The sequence below is a fragment of the Drosophila kikkawai genome, chromosome 2L (assembly GCF_030179895.1).
Source record: "Drosophila kikkawai strain 14028-0561.14 chromosome 2L, DkikHiC1v2, whole genome shotgun sequence".
NCBI lineage: Eukaryota > Metazoa > Arthropoda > Insecta > Diptera > Drosophilidae > Drosophila > Drosophila kikkawai.
Window position 1 is genome coordinate 20,790,406 of NC_091728.1, and position 18,591 is coordinate 20,808,996.

Below are 18,591 nucleotides of genomic sequence, written 5' to 3' on the forward strand. Positions count from 1 at the left end.
AAACATTTAAAGAATATAAGGAGCATTTGTTACTATTTTTGTTAGCTTTTTATCCTTTTATCCTTTTATCCTTTGTATTAAAAAATATTTATGAATAGAAAATAAGTTGTCTTAAAACACTTACCTTTTATATACCTAAAAAAAAGTTTCCCCCCAAAATATATTTCCCAATTTTTTCTCTGTGTACCTAACCCCTTCCCCCTTCGTTTTCCCTCCCCCCTCAAAACCCAAGCCTCATCGAATTAATTTGCGGCGCATTTTAGTTTACAACTTTGTAATTAATTTGCAAAAAGGGACAGACACAGAAGGAGGCCTTAGGCCGCCGATCGGATGACATTTGTGGTTCCCCGCGACCAGCCTGCCGCGCTCCTTTTTTTTTCCTATTAGTACTCCTTGTGACATTTGCGTGCTGCTGATGACTTCATGCTCCGTATCCAACTCCTAAAGCAATCGGTACTTGATGGCACGCAGCATGGGGAAGCGATCGTTGGTGCACTGACCACGGAAGTCATCCTGGGTTAGATCAAACAGAGCCACTCCGCCCAGATTCTTGACCCTCGCATACTGGGCCTTGCTGGAAGCAGAGTCTGGGTCATCATAACTGATCCACAATCCATGATCGCCGTTCTCATCGGCAGCACGGAAGGCATAGCTTCCATAGCGCTTGGTGGGATCCAGCACCCTTTTCACCGGAGCATTGGGTCCCCTGGCATTGGAGTTACTTGGATTGGGCATCAGTTGGCAGATCTCGGCCCAGTTGAGGAGGCCCTCCTTCTTGCTCTGGGCTCCTGCGGGAGCTGGTCCATCGGTGGAGGCCACCACAGGTGCTCCAGAGTCACCAGAATCCTTGGTCATCTTCCACGAGCGGCCATAGGTAGCAATGCCAATGTTGAGCTTGTTGGCTGGCACTCTCTGGAGCAGCCAGTGTTCCAACTGGAAGTTGACATTGTAGTGGCCAAGACGATTCTGGCCAAAAGCCTCGTACAAAGGAGCTGTAAAGTCAGCTTCCTCGGGGTTACGTTGGGGGGTGAGAAAGTCAAAGGCTCCCAGGTTGATAAGGTCCAGACTGGGTGCAATGGAGGGGGCATCATAGTACCCTAAAATAGAGAGATTTTAGTTAAATTAGAAAAGAATCTAAAGCAGACTTTGTGGAAGATAGAACACATCTAGAGTTACGAGGTAAAAATCAATAAAAGCGATCTGTTGTATCAGTTGTGTTTTACCTTAGCAATTAATTGCTTTTCTGAGTCAACAAACTTATTAGCTAAGTAACTATTTTCAAACTTACAGCTCGAATTCACATTGGGCAGCACCGTGAGACTCAGCAGCAGATCATTCTGCCTGAGGGCAGCACTCAGATCCTTGACCAAAGCGGTAATCTGTCCCTTGTGGGTCTCCGAATCAGTGTCCACAATGAAGTCGCCAGTGAAGAACTTCTTGAAACTCTTCCAGGCCGAACCCACATCCCCATGCACTTTGCGTGGCTTATTCCTGGGCAACTGCAGAGCCAAGTCCAAACCATCAAAGTTGTAGCGCCTGACGAGATCCCGAGCCGATTCGATGAAGCGCTTGTGACCCTGCTGGCCTGATTCCAGGAGCTTTATATACTGATTACCCTCGTTCAAGTCCGCATCACCGCCCACACTCAACAGGAACTTGATGTGGGGATAGCGCTCCTTCAAGCTGGACACCTGAGCCAGGTGACGCTGCTCGAGATCCAGGCGTCGATTGATGCTCTGCACCTCGTAGTTATCGGCATTGACGCCGGCATAGCCATAGACCAAGTGAGTGCAGAACTGCAAAGCCAGCTCCATGTCGGTCATGGAGAACTGAGCCAGGCCTGAAATCAATAGAAATTATTATAAATTCAATTATATTTTTCCAGAAATACTCACCCGCCCGCTGAAAGCCCTGCGAATCATAGAAGCAGATCAGATTAGGAGCTGCGGTCACTTGGAATTGAGCCAAAACCGCTAAGCTTAGACCCAGGCTGAGCCACAGAGAGCTTGTCATCTTTCGTGGGAGATAAAAGCCAGAGAGCTCGACTCGAAAGATACTATAGATTTTGAATAAACACAAAAATGAAACCCTCAGAGGTTATAATTGGAACACTCCGTCGCCGGCGAGAGGCGAAACTAAACTGAAATCGGAATGACACTGAGCACTAAGCACTGGCATCGGCTCTGGCACTGGAAATTGAAATGGAAATGGCACTGGGAGCTTTTTTGTAGAGTCGCCTCCACACGATTCCCCGAAACGAAGCGAAAACCCCGGACGAACGTAACGAACAATGGCAAACGCAGTTCGTGGGACTTATTATCAACGAAAAATTCAACGAAATTGTTTGTCTCGAGTGACAGCTGACACCGGGTTCAATGAGATCACTTCTCTCATCTCGGTAATTTACACTAAGAAAAGAGAATGTTATAGAGGCTTATCTGCCCGAGATAATGCCTGTACCCATAGTAGTCATAGTTTAAATACGCAAATCTCTGGTGGCAGCTTATGGGTGCTTCTCTCGGATAAGTTTGCAACTTGTATGATTCCCCAAAGGTGTTGACGAATTAACAGGGTCGTTACTAGTCGAGTCATGCTCCAAATATAAGTGTATATATATAGTCTCGGAATGATTAAGGGATTACGTGGGAGTTTACAATGTTTAAGTTGGGATTATTGATGTGTTGGGTTTCAAGGTCTCATAAAAGTAGGCACTTCACAAATAAGTGCAAAATAAATAAAAATATTTACGAGATTTATACATAAGTAAGGCGATAAATCATAGAAATAATAAAGCTTTTGCTAAAAAATATTAAGAAAAATATTTTCTAGAAATTTTGGTAATTATAAATATATATTGTTTTGAATTCTAAATCAAAATAAGAGATAAGAAAACGCACTCAAGTATTTTTAATGAATCATCTTTTATTTGTTATAACTTTCCATATAAAAATATAAAATCTTCGTAGATCTACAAACGATACTTCACCGCCCTTAGGATGGGATACCTATCGTTGGTGCACTGGCCACGGAAATCATCGTAGCTCAAATCGAAGAGGGCCACGCCTCCCAGGTTTATGGAGCGGGCATAGGCCGCCTTATTGGAGGCTGTGTCGGGATCATCGTAGCTCACCCAAATGCCCTCGGTTATCTGTCCATCAACGGGACGATAGGCAATGGTGCCGTATCTCTTGGTGGGATCCGTTATCCTTCTCAACGGCGAATCGTTGCCCTTGAGAAACTGATTATGGGGATTGCTGAGTTTTCCACAAATCTCGGCATAACTCAGTAGTCCCGGCTTCTGGGACTGGGTTCCCTCGGGGGCAGGTCCTTCGGTGTGGGGCACCACTGGCACTCCCTCAAGACCGGAATCATGGCTCAACTTCCAGGCATTTCCATAGGTGGCGACTCCGAGGTTGATCTTGGACGATGGAAAACCCTGTTTCACCCAGTAATTCACCTGGAAATCGGCATTGTAGTGTCCCAGACGATCCTTTGAGGTGGGATTGTAAATAGGAGCAGTGTAGTCAGCCTCATCGGGATTGCGGGCGGGTGTCAGGAAATCAAAGGCAGCCAGGTTCACAAAGTCCACCAGGCCATTCAGAGCAGGAATGTCAAAGTACCCTGAATAAATAATAATTAAAATAACTGCAAATAAATTAAGGATATTTTGAAAATACTTACAAGTAGAGTTGACATTGGGCAGGACGGTCAAACTGAGCAGGAAGCCATCGGCCCTTAGGGAGTCCTTGACATCTCTAACGAAGGCCGTAAACTGCTCCTTGTGCAAGGCTGCATTGGGATCCACAATAAAGTCGCCGGTGAACAGCTTCTTGATGCTCTTCCAGGCGGAACCCAGTTCACCATGCACCTTCCTGGGCTTGTTCTTGGGGAACTGATAGGCCAGATCCAAGCCATCGAATCCGTAGTTCTTCACCAAGTCATAGGCAGATCTGATGAAGGCAGTTTGACGCACTTTCTCGCCCTCCAGCAGCTCGATATACTTGTTCGGGTGCTCCACATCGATGTCATGATCACCGCCAACGCTGAGCAGAACCTTCAGGTGTTGATATTTCCTCTTCAGGGCAGTCACCTCGGAGAACTGGTGCTTGTAAATGTCCAGGTTCTCGTTCAGGCTATACGCCTGATAGTTTTCGCCACGGATTCCCGCATAACCGTACACCAAGTGCGTGCAGAATTGCACTCCGATCTCCAGATCCGGATTGAGTAGCTTGCCCAGACCTAGAATATACACAAAGTGCGTTCAGAGATCACATTATTTTATTATAGATGGGAGGTATGACTAGCTGCACTCAAATGACAAACAATCTGAGGTCTGGAGAGCAATATCTGGTACAAAAACACTCTCGCTGGCCGGTCCATAGAAAAGCTGGAGAGATCTCAGATCGACGGATCATCCTCTCCCGCTGTCCGGTCCATTGTCTCCGCTGGCTTCAGTGGCTTAATTGAACGCCAGCAGTGTGAGCCCAGCGAGCGGTTTAATGTGGATCGACTTGGGTGCGGGGCACAGTGGGATGGGGTATGATGAAAATGAGTAAAAAATAGTTGACAAACAGAAAATATTCTGCTACTTTTGGTTTTAAAGAGGCTCTCAAAATATTTTTTAACGATTTTTTTAAACTTTTTTAAAGCAGGAAATAAATAAGAAAATGGGTAAAAAATAAAAAAATAAAAAAATTTATTTTAATATTATTTTCCCTTGATATATAAGCTTAAATCAATTTAACATAAAAAATATATATTTATTTTTAAATTCGCATTTTACACCTTAAAATACCGGATAAACCTCTTAAAATTTCGTGACACTGTGCAGAGTCACTTGAAGCTCTGTTTGCCACTTGTTCGGATCGGATTTGGTGCCAGTTGTCGTGCTGTACTCGCTGTGTGTTGAACGCTCTGGTTTTTCACTTCAAATGCGTGGGATCGGTTCAGATTTGAGTTAACTCATCCAAAGCCTAGATTGCAGATAATCAAAATATCCAACTAATAGCCATACTTTTGGTGGGTCATTCCATAATTACTGTATTGGTAAGTCAAATCCGGTCTAATTAGCTTGTTAACTCGGCTTGAAATAAACACTCTGCTTTGTCTGTAGCTGCGGAGAGAGAGAACCAGTGTGTCTCTCTCTCTGTATTTATTTGTTTTTATAAAAAACTTGTCCGATAAGCCACTGACCTCACGTCTTTTGGATTGTTATAGAACTATATAGCTCTGGCTCGGCTCTCTTTTTGTTTCTCTCTCGCTGGGCGATAAGCGAGCTGAATTAAATCAAGTCCGAGTTTTGTTTTGAACACTGAAATGATTATGTAACTATGCTAATCATGTTTTTGGTTGTCGTAGTTCATTTGTAAATTTTGTAAATTTGGCACAGGCTTATCAAAAGGGGTTGTGTTTGTATATGAAATATATAAATTATATACTTTGAAAAGCAATACAAATAAACTATTTAAATAGGCTTTACTAGACATTTTAACTCGAATTTTTATGGCTTTTTCAAGGCTTGTTTTTTTTTCAAATATAAATAAATAATTTATCTGGTTGAGTAAGGTTTCCTTGCAAATATTTGATTAAGCAAAAAGCTATTACTTAAAGAAGTAGGTATACAAATCGTTGATTATCAAGTTTTTTGTAATGAACTCTTAGCAGTTAGAAGTCTTGTTTTGATTTTTCTGTAGCAAGAATTAATCTTTTAATAAGCTTCGATTAGAAAATGGGTTAAATATATAATTAAAAGTGTACATAGGTCTGAACTTGTGAACTGTAGGGTACTGTTTACTATATAATGGAGAAAATATAGTTAGGTATTTTAAATTTAAATAAATTATAAACCTAAACCTTTGCTAAGTTCAGTATGTTTAAAATTGTAAAAAATTGCGAGAGGTTTGAAATTAATTTATAAGTGATTTCTTTAAGTAATTTAATATTAAATATAATCATGAAATCTATTAAAAATAAATCAAAATATGTTTGAACTATGTTCTGTATGATTTCTATGATTTCAGTTTCGTTTTGAAACTTTTATTTATTCACTTCTCTTAGTTCATCAGTTTCTATTGTTGATTCCCTATAGTTATAGGTGTTTTTCTCTTAACACTTGTCATTTTTAACACCTTTTTGCATTTAAGTATTAAATAACTTCCACCACCTTCCTCACCTTCTCTCGTGTAACTCGAAGAGTCGTAGTAGCAAACCAAGTTGGAGGCTGCTTCTGTGCTCGCCGCAAAGAGACACGCGACAAACGTGAACCAGATCCAGGGCTTCATGGTGCCGGGTATAAAATATATATATATCTATATGTTTGCACTACAAAAATCTCAATAAACACAACCGCAAGGCAGATTGAATGAAATCGAACTGAAGTTGAGGCTGAAATCGAAATGGAAACTGAAACCGAAATCAACGACAAAAGCTTGAGAGGAAGCTTTAAGACGAGCTCCTCCCCTCTTCTCCATAACCAGACCAAAGTCGAGCCAAAACCAAGCTTAATTTCAGTTTACTTATTCTCGCAATGACTTAATTGTGCACTCACAAATTAATGACGACGATGTCGTCGTCGTTCCGCCGCAGGGTCAAGCTTGGGAGGCCACTAAAAAATACAAAAAAATAAGCACAACATTGAAACACGTTGGCTGATTAGAATTTAAAAATTTCGCAATTGAAAATAACAAAACAAAAAGTTGAGAAAAAACCCATCTAAAATATAAATTATTTGAACGCACGCACTATTCCTTGGAGAATTCGAAAATTATTTTAGTAATTAAACTGCGAATAAAATGATAAACAAAAGCATGAAATCATTCTGTTGTTTGTCAAAATTACACTGGGAAGAAATCTCTAAATTATATAAATTATTGACATTTAAATTGTTTATTATTTTAAAGTGTACTTTTTATTTTCATAACTTTTTCATTAATATCAAAATTAAAATATTCAACTATTCAGCTAGTTAATAATAAATACTTTAGGCCATAAAGTATTTAATTGATCGCACAATGGGGAATTTCTGGCCAGTGCAGAGGCCCCGGAAATCATCGCAACTTAGATCGAAAACGGCGATTCCTCCAAGCCCCTTGCCCTTGGCATAGGTTGCCTTTATTCCGGCAAAATCCGGATCATCAAAGCTCAGCCACACGCCATGATCACCATTGTCATCTGCCGGACGGAGGGCGTAGTTCCCATATTTCTGTGTAAGATCCGTGACCTTGCGAAGCGGTGCCATCTCTCCCCTATATTGAGCCGATGAATTCTGTGCCAATTTCGAGCAAATCTCCGGCCAACTCAGTAAACCTTCCACGCTATTGATAAGCAGTCCTCCGGGAGCAGGACCATAAGTTTCATGGACCACAGGAAGGCCACTCAATCCAGAGTCCTTTGTCAGTTTCCAGGCACGTCCATAACTGGCAATTCCTAGATTCAACTTTTGAGCGGGACAATGATTATGAAGCCAGTAATTAATCTGATAATCAATATTCAAGTGTGGCAGGCGATTTTGTTCATCCTGGAGGAAGATAGGAGCAGTGAAGTCAGCCTCCTCGGGATTGCGGAGGGGCGTTAAGAAGTCAAAGGCAGCCAGGTTGATGTATTCAAAGTGGGGATGCAGCTTGGGGACATCAAAGTACCCTGGAAGAGGGTTTTGTATTTTAAGACTTTAAGAAGAAAGCATTAATAACAATTTCTACTTACATGTAGAATTCACATTCGGCAACACAGTCAGACTCAGCATGAGATTGGCACTGCGAAAGGCGTTCTTCAGATTCATCACCAGATCCGTGAACTGTGACTTGTGATGCTCCGCCAGGGGATCCACCACAAAGTCTCCGGTAAACAGTTTCTTAAACTGCTTCCAGTAACCGCCAATAGCTCCATGCACCTTTCTGGGCTTGTTTCTGGGCAGCTGGAAGGCCAAGTCCAGACCATCGAATCCATTTCTCTTCAACAGAATCATGCTGCTATCTATAAAGTTCTGCTGCTGAGTGCGATTCGCCTCCAGGAGCTCTATATACTTGTTCGGATGAGCCTCGTCCACGTCGTGATCACCGCCCACACTCAGCAGGATCTTCAGCTGGGGGAACTTCTTGTGCAGGTCCGTAACCTCAAAGTAGTGGAACATATCCAGGTCCACGTTCAGGCTAAACAACTCGTGGGTATCGGGCTTCAGTCCGGCGTAGCCGTAAACCAAGTGGGTGCAGAACTGCATGGCCAACTCCAGATCCGAGGACTGCAGCTTGGCCAGACCCTTGCGCAAATACGAGGTTGAGTCATAGTAACAGATCAGGTTACTAGCTCCCTGGGTCAAGCTCGTCACGCTGAGCAGACCCAGTAAATAAAATAAAATAAATCTCATTTCGATGATTGTAGGTAGAGAGAAGTATACGTCCTGACTTTATGGTTGATAATTTGCAACTGCCTCACTGAGATTTTGTTCGAGAGCTTTTGAGCTCAGCTGCTCGTCTCGGCTTATCTCTGAATGTTCCGTCGATGATGCCATTATCTATCGGGTTTCAAGGCATTACGTTTGTAGTTCCTGTCAATGTTTTCAATTTCTATTGCGTTTGTTTAAGCTTTTTTTTGTTTTTAGTTATATATTTCCATGAAACGTGCCATGACTCAACGTCAAGGGGTCTCTGGGTGGGTTATATTCTAGGGGTTTCTGGAGAGTTTTTTATTGCTTCTAAGCTTAAACTTAATTTAAAGTTTTTCTTAGTAAAAATATCAGTAAATAAAAAGGGCAGCTAACTTTGGCAAGCAGCTTATTGTTGTATTCAGTGGTTACATTTTCCTTTTCCCATGAATTATTTATAGATTATAATATTTAATATTTAAACCACTTATATTTATTTAAAAATTAAATATCTTTTATTAATAGCCCAATGCTTCTAAGCCTAGACTTCTCTTTTACCGCACCGCTTTTTATGATTCACTTCATCTTTTTTGCGCACCGTCATCATTAGGCTGTTGATGAAGGTGAAAGACTTTCAATTAGCCTGACCCCGAAGAGATCTCTAAGACTCTGCGAGGCGGAGGACAACCTGCTGGGCTTCAGACTCTTCGGCAGCTGTCTTTGGGTCCGCGGGGAGGCACTTAAATCAGGAATCAATTGAAGCATAAAATACCCCAAAACAAAGCACCGAAAGATGTTCGCCGAGCAAAAGTCGAAAATGGGACCAGAGCTAATGACAGGCAGTCACAACAATACTGCGGGGATTCAGGATTTGAGATTCGGGATCGCATGTACTCTCATATGTGACACAACCAATTAGACAAAGGGACCAAGTGGCGGGTCCTTGCCAAAGAATGCGTAGTAATCCTCACACGCTGCTTAGCGTTGACAATGAAAAACCCCCGGAAAATCGAGGGGCGTGTTCGTGTTGAGAGGCGGCGGCGCATTATCCTCGAATGTCCTTCAGTGTTGAGTGTGTGTGTGTGTGTGTTATCCGCAAGGCATATCTGTATCTGTGTCTCTCATTGTTGTTTGATTTATATCAGAGGCCGGGCTCATCATCATCGTCATCATGGGCATCATCATTCCATTGTTTGCCAACACTCTCCCCATCTAATACTCCCATTGTGCCCCAGATAAAACGAGTCCAAGCCCAGCTATTTGATGTTTATTTGTATGTATATACGATGTCCACTGTCTATTAGCCACAAATCCCCATTTTAATCTCACATCTCACAGTCTCAGTCGCAGTCTCAGTTTTAGCCTTGGTTTGCCTTATTTGCTTTGGTCTTTTTGGGGTTTGGCTAGTTTCGATATCATCAATCAGTCAATCATTGCTGGGCAAATAGAAATCAATGCCAAATAGCTTAATGTGTGAATTAATGCGTTATATGGAGGGGATTGTATTACATTTATGAGCTTTATATTTGACTTTTATGTTGATCTTTAATAAACTTGAATACTTTTTGGGGAATAATATTATTTTTTGAATAAAATAAACAGTAATAGTAAAGCTAAGGGTACCTATATTATGTTCAATTTAAAGGAAACAACTTTAATTTTAGGAAAAGTATTTAATTTTTATCAAGATTTATATGTTTAATGTAGAATTTCTAGATACTACCAACCTTTAAGCCAGACACAATCTATAAAGCTTTCTTATGATTTAAGCCACTTTCCCTTAAAGTCAATTAAAGCCTTTTTCGAAACAATCTTAAATTTTCCCAAGTACTTGCCTAATACCCCTCAGACTTATAGCCTTCCATTCATTTAAACACCTTAAGCTGGAAACATTTTTATTTACTTCCCCCCTTTTTGATACAAAACTTGAAATTGGTTTCCATTATTGCGCATTCTTTGGGGCTCAACTTGGCTGTAATTAAGTCCAATAATAATTTAAACAAATACCTTTTCCAATTTTTGAAGAGAACAACACCATCCCTCCGGTTCACCTTTCAGCCTTCAGCCTCATTATCTCTGGCAGCAGGTGCAGAAAACCGCGAAACATTCGCCTTATTTTCATATTTCTAATTAGACAGCCGCCGCTTTTGAAAAGTTCGTGTAACCGGGCAGACAATGCAATGCCCGGAAGTCCAAAGGAAAATTCAATTTTCACAAAACAATTGCCATTAGGCAAAGGTTTTCCTGCTTCTGCCAGGATAGATGAGTGCTCTGCCCAATTGATGTGCCTAATCAGTTTATCTAAGACATTTTTTTTTCGGCCAACCTTCTAGGGGTTGCTGGCCAAAAGCGAATTCATCATTGTCAAATGTGCGGCTTGACATTTTTTCCAGGGGATTCCAAAAAATGTAAACTTTTTGAGGCAACTTTTGGCTTTTTTTTTTTTGTGTGCGTCGAGTCGAGGGTTGCCTTTGGCGGGCAATATAATTAGAAATTCATAATGAATTTTATTTGCTTTGGCCACAGAGCAGGGAAAAGGAAAAACACGAGACACAAGGCAACGTTGCCTTGTCCAAATGTATTTTTTCGGTAATATTGACGCGCATTTTTGTGCAAATAAAATTAAAGCACCCCTCCGACCCACCGCATAAACAGGGCCGAGGCATATCAAATTATCAGCCAAGGGCTGGGCAGTAGTCAGTCATTCAGTTCATCAACTGGAGACTCTGGGTCGAGCCTTGGATTTGAATTTTTTTCAGTTTTTTGTTTGGGGGGGGAGGTGTGATGGATCTGGGGGTTTTGGAGGGTGTTAATGCGGCGTGCAGGTATCAAAGCGACGTTTGAAAAATGAAATTAAAAATTGTTGTTGATTTTAGCTCAAAAGGAAATGGATAAAACTGAAAAAATTAAGCAGGAGAATAAAGTTTATAATAAAGTCGAAGAAGAAATACCTTGTTGAGAGTTGAAAATTCAATTTTTAATACAGAATAAATGGAAAGAATAAGATAGGTTAGGATGTTTTATATAAACTATGAAATAAAATATGAAATATAAATTTTAAAAAATTATTTTACACACTGAATTGATCAAAATAGTTAAGTTATGAAAACTATTACTTAAAATAATTTATACAATTTAAATTTCGCTTGTTCTTTGTTAGAAAATCTCCCTAATTGTGGGAAATATAATTTTCTTAGAATTTCCTGAATTAAACACCAACATTATTTACCCTATTTTCCATAACTTCCCTAACTTTCCCTAGAGTCTAGCTAAAGAATAGTATGCCGCGTCTCGAATTCTAATTTTTTAATGAGTCAAAGAGCGCTCCTTGGTCTGTCCAGAAAAAAGGGGGCTTGGGGGCTCTTTTCCCGGTCAGAAATTCCCCGCCTCTGGTCATTACCCTGAACTGTCATTCATTAGGTAAAGACATTTTGTAGCTGTCTTCATTAGAGTCCGGGCATCAAAGTAAGTTTGGAATTTATCTGTCTTTCAGCTAGAATTTCCTGCTTGTTGCCAGGCCCGGAAATTGCTTTGGTTTTTTCGGGTTCTGTCCACTTGGCGCCACATGTCACCGAATGGACAGGGAGAGAGACCTTGAGGGACTTCTCTTTGGCAGCTTTGGATGACCTTCGGTGTGTTGCTCATATTCATTATAAGCCCGAATAACTGTTGTTGCTGCTGGCCGAGTGGCAAGTGTCAAAATACCATGGCCCAAAAGGATTCCTCGACTCCTTACACACCCCAAGTTCCCTCGAACTGGCGCCTTCTGGTTTTCTGCTCAATTTGTTCTGGCGTCGATTTGGCCAACCTCCTCTCCTTTGCCGCTCTTTTCCCTTGGTTTTTCCCCCCTTTTTTCGGGTTCATGTTACCAGTTGCAGCTAACTGACTGCTTATTGGTTTGGCTTTCGGTTGGCCACTTGGCCCCGGCTCATGTGATTTACCGAGGTTCTGCTGCTCAAGTGTCAGCAAGCGGAATCCGAAGGGAAACCTTAGTGGCGACTGTCGACTGGCGACCGGCGACAGTTGGCCCTGTCGCAAAATTAAGCCTCATTTCTGGCCAATTCTGCAGCATAACAATCCCTGATAACTGTTGTTGTAAATCAATATTTCGATGAGGCTTTGTGGTCTATCAAAATGGGACTTTTCGGTGGGGTTTTAAGAGAAAGAAGACCTAAAAATGTGGTTTTAATATGTGTTAATTAGTTAGAGCTTCCTTTTTAAACCTATTTAATAAATAAATTTTATTTTTGATCTGAATTTTCGTCTATATTAATTTTATTTTGATATACTATATATATTTTTGATAAGGAGATTGAATACGAATATAACTATAAAAACAAAAAGAGCTTTTTTAACCATAATAATCATACAAAAAACCCTTTTGTAATTTAACTTCAAACGAATTCAAGTTTCCTAAATTTTTAATAAGCAAAAATCGATTTTAAATCGATTACCATCGATATTTTTTAGCTCTTTCTACCCATTCATCCTTTAACTATAAAAAAACCGCAACGTTCGATTCAATTCAAAGCTTTGTTTTCAACGTCAACCTCAAACACCTATTAATTAATTTTTTATATTATATAAAATACGTTTTAAAACAAAAGAAAAGCATTAATTCATTGAAAAATATCATAAAAATTGAATGACAAAAACAATGTCATAAATAATAATTAATGCCACTTAATGCCCAACAACAAAAAAGCCACCACAACAACATTCAAGAAGAGCTGCGTAAAAAGTTAATATAAATAAAAATAAAAGGTAGCACATAAATCTCTGCAGAGGGAACGAGAAGGCAGAGACAGAGACAGTTGGCCATAAAAATGGTTTATAAGTCTATAAAAGCCAATTGTTTGCATTGTCCGTAATTGTATTAAAAAACGCAACGCCAAGCGGACACTCCAATAAATATTGATGGGGAGTGCGAAGCATATGCATTTTTAATATTGGAATTAACACGGCATATAGAATGTAATTAAAACAGAATCTGATTAAATACAAACAAATTAAGTGGTTTGTAAATAAATTGAAAGGCTAGTCGTCGTCGAAAAAAATGAGTAAATAAATTTTGCGGCTTTTGTTATTGTTACATAAAATGCGTATACCATTTTTTTTACCTCGAACAATACATTAATATCATAAACCAAGCAATGAACTTTGGTTTCAGACCAAAAATTAACCCTTTTGGTGCAGATGAATCGAGTCCGATTTGGAGCGAACTTTCAGGCACTTTTACTTAAGGCCAAAGTTAAAATAATATTGTTGCAGGATCCCGACAACCGTCAAGTCTGGGCTTCCCCCCAGCTGCAGGCCAAATTCACAGACATTCACTTTTCGTTTATTTTCGTATGCAAATCGTTCGATTTCCTAGTTGAAATGAAAATGCTGGGGAAAACCCTTTCCCTGCCATTGCAACCCTTTGCGTATTATACGTAATTCTAAAAATGTTTTCCTTAGCTTTGCTTATTTTTTAATTGCCAAGTTTTTATTTCCACCTCAACCCCCTTGTGATCTGGCCCGAATCTTGTTCAGCCTTCAGCGTCTGCCAAAAAGTTCAACGAAGTGTGTAAAGTTTTCCTTTTTCCGAGGGGGGAGGAAGGAGGGACTGAGCCGCCTTTGCATTAAATTTGTGTAAATGGATTTTGCTAATGGATCCAATAATTCATTTACAATTTTACTTTTTAGCCTGGCAAATGTTATTTGCGCCAAGGTAAATAGGAGTCAAGACAACTTGGCCGCACTTTTCTGCGGTCGCCGAGCAGAGGAAAGACCAAAGTGGTTTTCCCTGGCTTTCCAGGTTTTTGGGTTCGCTTTTCAGGCGGTTTTTGGCTATGCGGCTTAGATGGTGGAGGTTTTTGGTCTTAGTCTTGGAGAGAATAAGGAAAATTCGTTGGCAGAGAGTCTTCTGAGAAGTTAAGAGCTTAAGAGGTATTTTTTGGTTACAATTAAGGGAAAATTTCTATTAGGATTATTTTATTAAATTTATCAAATTAAAACTATTTGGGAATATCCTCATACAGAAGGTCTATATGGTTTTTAGATGCTTAAGGATAATTTTATTCCTTCAATAAAATCTTTAAAAAATCCTCCTGCAAAAGTTAAGAATAATATTGAAAAATATTATATGAAATATTTAAAAGAACTCAGAAAAGATAAATTATAATAATATATTTCGCTAGAAATCCTAACAATATTATTGTTATATAAAATAAAATGTTTAGCAATATAACTAACATTTCATAAAAAATCATAAAATATTTTAAAATCTGTAAAAAGTTTCGGTTATTCCCCAAATTTCCCACCAGATTCGGCTGTAAGCTTTATCTATGCTTTATTTTCCACCTTTCCCCTTAATCCCATACTCCCCGCATATACAGCCCGTGGTCCATTGGTAACCTTTAGCCCGGAAAACAATCCCAAACACACAATTAAATATCATTTTTTACGCTCAATAAATTTGTTAAAAAATGTATGAGGATGCATGTGGTCCCCTTTTGTGTGTGAGTGTCTGCTTAACAGTATGAAAAATAAAGCTGACCAATTTTTTTCACACGTTGGACACGCAAGGATGGACAGAGGATATAGAGGGGATATATATTTATTGAGTGGGGGTAAAGAGTTGAGGACTACGCGTGCTAAGGACTACAAAAAAAAAAGTAAAGGACCCACAACAATGAACATCACTTTGTCTTTTTGTAACTGGACTGTCCTGTGTGTGTGTGTGTGAAAAATCACTGCCGCATAACGAAGGTCCTGCCATTGTTGTTGCGCCATTATTTTGCTTAATTATTTACATGAGTAAACAGTTGAGAGTTCAGTTCAGTTGAGTTGAGCTGGGCATGAGCTGCGGATGTAATATATATATATTTTTATACCCTTGCAGGGTATTATAATTTCAGTCAGAAGTTTGCAACGCAGTGAAGGAGACGTTTCCGACCCTATAAAGTATATATATTCTTGATCAGCATCAACAGCCGAGTCGATCTAGCCATGTCCGTCTGTCCGTCTGTCCGTCTGTCTGTCTGTCCGTCTGTCCGTCTGTCCGTCTGTCCGTCTGTCCGTCTGTCCGTCTGTCCGTCTGTCCGTCTGTCTGTCTGTCTGTCTGTCTGTTTCTACGCAAACTAGTCCCTCAGTTTTAAAGCTATCTGAATGAAACTTTGCATATAGTCTTCTATATGCTCTCACTGCTATATATGTCGGAACGGGCCGGATCGGACGACTATATCATATAGCTGTCATACAAATGTTCGATATATTTGTAGAAAAAAAATTATAACTTGTTTGTTTTTCAACATTTTTGCACCATTTTTTAGATATGGCCATTTTATATTATTTCAGAATTTTGGTAAAAATTTTATGAAAATCGGACGACTGTATGATATAGCTGCCATAGGAACGGTCGAGAAATAAATAGGAAAAATAATTATAGTTTCGTTGTTTTTCAACGTATGTTTATCTACTCTGAGATATAAGCTTTTTTTATTATTCTAGAATTATGGTATAAATTTCATAAAAATCGGACAACTATATCATATAGCTGCCATATAAACCGATCGGTAGATGTAGAGAAAATGTAAAACTGGGAATGTAAAACTGTAACTGTCAAACTGTAAACATAATAAGTATAGGTAAAATGTAATGAAACTCTGTTTTGTGAGTGTTTTCAGCATTTAAATCTATAATATAAACATCGAAACCAATCTGCAAGGGTATACAAACTTCGGCGTGCCGAAGTTAGCTTCCTTTCTTGTTTATATATATTTATGATGTCCGCAAATGTACAATACATGGGAAAAATTTAAGTATTTTATTTGGGAAGCTTAAAAATATTATTTTAAATTTTATGTAATTGAAAAGTAATTTTAAAATAACTTAAAATAAGATTTGTTATGGTAAACCCTTTATTTATTTAGTACTCGCTTTATACAATTATTTTATTACTTAAATTGTATAGTAGAAATGATAAAAAATATATAAATAATTATAAATTTCATTCATAATAAGTCTAAATTAAAATTTAAATATTCATTGGGTTTAAAACATAATTTTAAGTTACTGAATTACATTTACTTGAGCTCTGATAAGAATTTGTAAAACCAAAAATCACTTAAAAACGTTTAGTATTTTTTTTATAATTTATAAATATAATACAAAATATTTTTTCCTGTGCTGGTATGTGTAAATAACCGCAATATAATACAAAATATTTTTTCCTGTGCTGGCATGTGTAAATAACCGCAAGCGCGGTGTTAAAAAAATTGGTGAAAAGTTCGCCTAATGGATACCTCATTGTACTGGCAGAGAATGAGTTTTCCGAGGCGGTGAAAGGTTCCCAAAAAGAAAAATCCAGTACATGAAATATATTATGTGGGTTGGGATGGTCTCACCTTCTCGTCAGAGAAATATAAATGCTGAAATTTCCAATTCCATAAACTGGGAAACGCCTTCGACATTCTTGTTTTCCCTTCCCTGCTAATGTCTTTTTTCTGCAGCGAATCAAATCGGAAAGAGCTGAAAGCGATGGCAAAACTTTGCAGAAACTTCCAATCAGACTCAATTTGTTCCAACCGCAAGGGGGGGACAGGAGGCGGAGGGTAAGTCGAGGACGTGGAAGAGCCAGAACATGGCTCACATGAAGCGCGCTCCTTGTCTCACCTCATCCTTCGTTTCCAGCTTGGCTTGGCAATAATAATTTCGAAATTACAAATTCACAAAACGTACGCGAAATTATGCGCAATGTCTGCACTTCGTTTCGAGCCCCGTTCCCGCGTCCTACATATATCTTTCTTTATACCACCCCGATGCCCCGCCTCTTCCTCGTCGATCTGTTGGGCATCATCCTCCTCCGGTGCCCTCATGTATCTTAGTATCTTTGCATCTTTCAGCTGCCATCTGCCGCTGCTGCTGCTTCTGCTGCTGAAAAAGCTGTGCCGCGCCTAAAGCACTTTTTTTTTGTTGTTTTGGTATATATATTATATGTATTCGTATTTATATGTAGCTATATAGATATATATATCGGTTTGTAGTATATATGCCGCCATGCCACATCAAGGATTACATGTTGAGCAAGTCGGGCCACATCCTCACCTCTATCTTGGCACAGTGGGAGGAATATTATAGAGTATTTGTCGTTAAGATTTTTATTATTTAATATTTAATAATATGCCGCAAACTCACATGGTTTAATCTGAAAATATATAAAACTAGGTTTCTATTTTTAGTTTAAAATTTATTAAATTATTAAATTGTATTTAAGTTAGCAACATTCTAGGGCTACTTTGAATTTTTCAATTATTTTCATATTACTAAGAGCTCCAGAGCAGATTTCAACTATCACAAATTGGTTATTTAAATCTGATGTGTAATTATATTATATTTATCATAGAAACAAGATTATAATTAATACAAAATTTTAAGCATATTTTGAAGTAATAACTTGCTTTAGATTTGTAAATCTAACAAAGAAAACTCTAAAAAATTCAATTATAAAAATTAAAGTGTATAAACTCTCAAAAAATAAACTCCTTCGAATTTCTTATAATTTCATTCACAATTCTTTTCATACAAAACATCACTTTCCTTCTTCAATTCTTCAATATTCTTCCTATAAAATCATGATTCCCAACCACTGTGCCTCTTCTCCATTTTCATCTTGTATAAAATGCATAAAATTCACATTTAGATGTTCCTTTTGCGGCCAGCAAACTACGACTGCTGTTTTTTTCCCCCCCAAACCAATCCTATATCCAAGCACAAATCGAAGGCTGAGGAACCGACTTTAACTGGCATTCATCATTCATTCATTGCCTCCACTCTGGCTTAGGCTTCAGCAGCCGCAGACACCGATTTTTCATAGCAAAAAAAATAAATAAAAATTAAAAAAAAATAAGAAAAAGAAGGAAAATATGTATGTCGAAGTCGGGAATAGCGAATCGCGAGAGTTGCCTGAGCTGCGGCTCCTCGAGTCTGTGGCTCAGCGAGTCAATCAAATGCCCCAAGTTCATTACGAACTGCCAGAGTGGTTCGGTGAGTAATAAGTGTCGGCTCTTCGCTCCATAATAGTTGGCAGTCTATCTGTCTGGGAGACACAGTAAAAAATATAGCTGTAGTTTGCAAGAAACCATTTAAAAAAAAATTTTTATAAATACTAAAGAAAAACCAAACATAAACTAAGATTTTAAGTCAATGAAAACAACATATTCTAAAAATTATTTAGTAATTTTATTATG

The 18,591-nt window shown here is 38.8% G+C and overlaps 4 protein-coding genes across 4 annotated transcripts in view; 1 reads left to right on the forward strand and 3 right to left on the reverse strand.

Annotated features, from left to right (window-relative positions):
* Positions 1-257: 257 nt before the first annotated feature.
* On the reverse strand, positions 258-2,275 carry Idgf3 (Imaginal disc growth factor 3). Its single transcript, XM_017163834.3, has 3 exons — positions 1,896-2,275; positions 1,289-1,840; positions 258-1,097 (listed from the first exon to the last, which is right to left on the reverse strand). The coding sequence occupies exons 1-3, from the start codon at positions 2,011-2,013 to the stop codon at positions 442-444; spliced, it is 1,326 nt and encodes a 441-aa protein (XP_017019323.1). The 5' UTR covers positions 2,014-2,275; the 3' UTR covers positions 258-441.
* A 627-nt stretch (positions 2,276-2,902) lies between these two features.
* Idgf2 (Imaginal disc growth factor 2) lies at positions 2,903-6,371 on the reverse strand. Its single transcript, XM_017163783.3, has 3 exons — positions 6,173-6,371; positions 3,682-4,239; positions 2,903-3,621 (listed from the first exon to the last, which is right to left on the reverse strand). The coding sequence occupies exons 1-3, from the start codon at positions 6,279-6,281 to the stop codon at positions 2,969-2,971; spliced, it is 1,320 nt and encodes a 439-aa protein (XP_017019272.1). The 5' UTR covers positions 6,282-6,371; the 3' UTR covers positions 2,903-2,968.
* The window catches only part of LOC108072576 (phospholipase A2 inhibitor beta), a 60,976-nt gene continuing 47,264 nt past the window's right edge, over positions 4,880-18,591 (forward strand). Inside the window, exon 1 of the mRNA XM_017163782.3 lies at positions 4,880-5,046. The gene's annotated coding sequence lies outside the window, so the exon portion shown is untranslated. The remainder of the gene's footprint in view (positions 5,047-18,591) is intronic.
* On the reverse strand, positions 6,882-8,427 carry Idgf1 (Imaginal disc growth factor 1). Its single transcript, XM_017163784.3, has 2 exons — positions 7,702-8,427; positions 6,882-7,638 (listed from the first exon to the last, which is right to left on the reverse strand). The coding sequence occupies exons 1-2, from the start codon at positions 8,360-8,362 to the stop codon at positions 6,980-6,982; spliced, it is 1,320 nt and encodes a 439-aa protein (XP_017019273.1). The 5' UTR covers positions 8,363-8,427; the 3' UTR covers positions 6,882-6,979.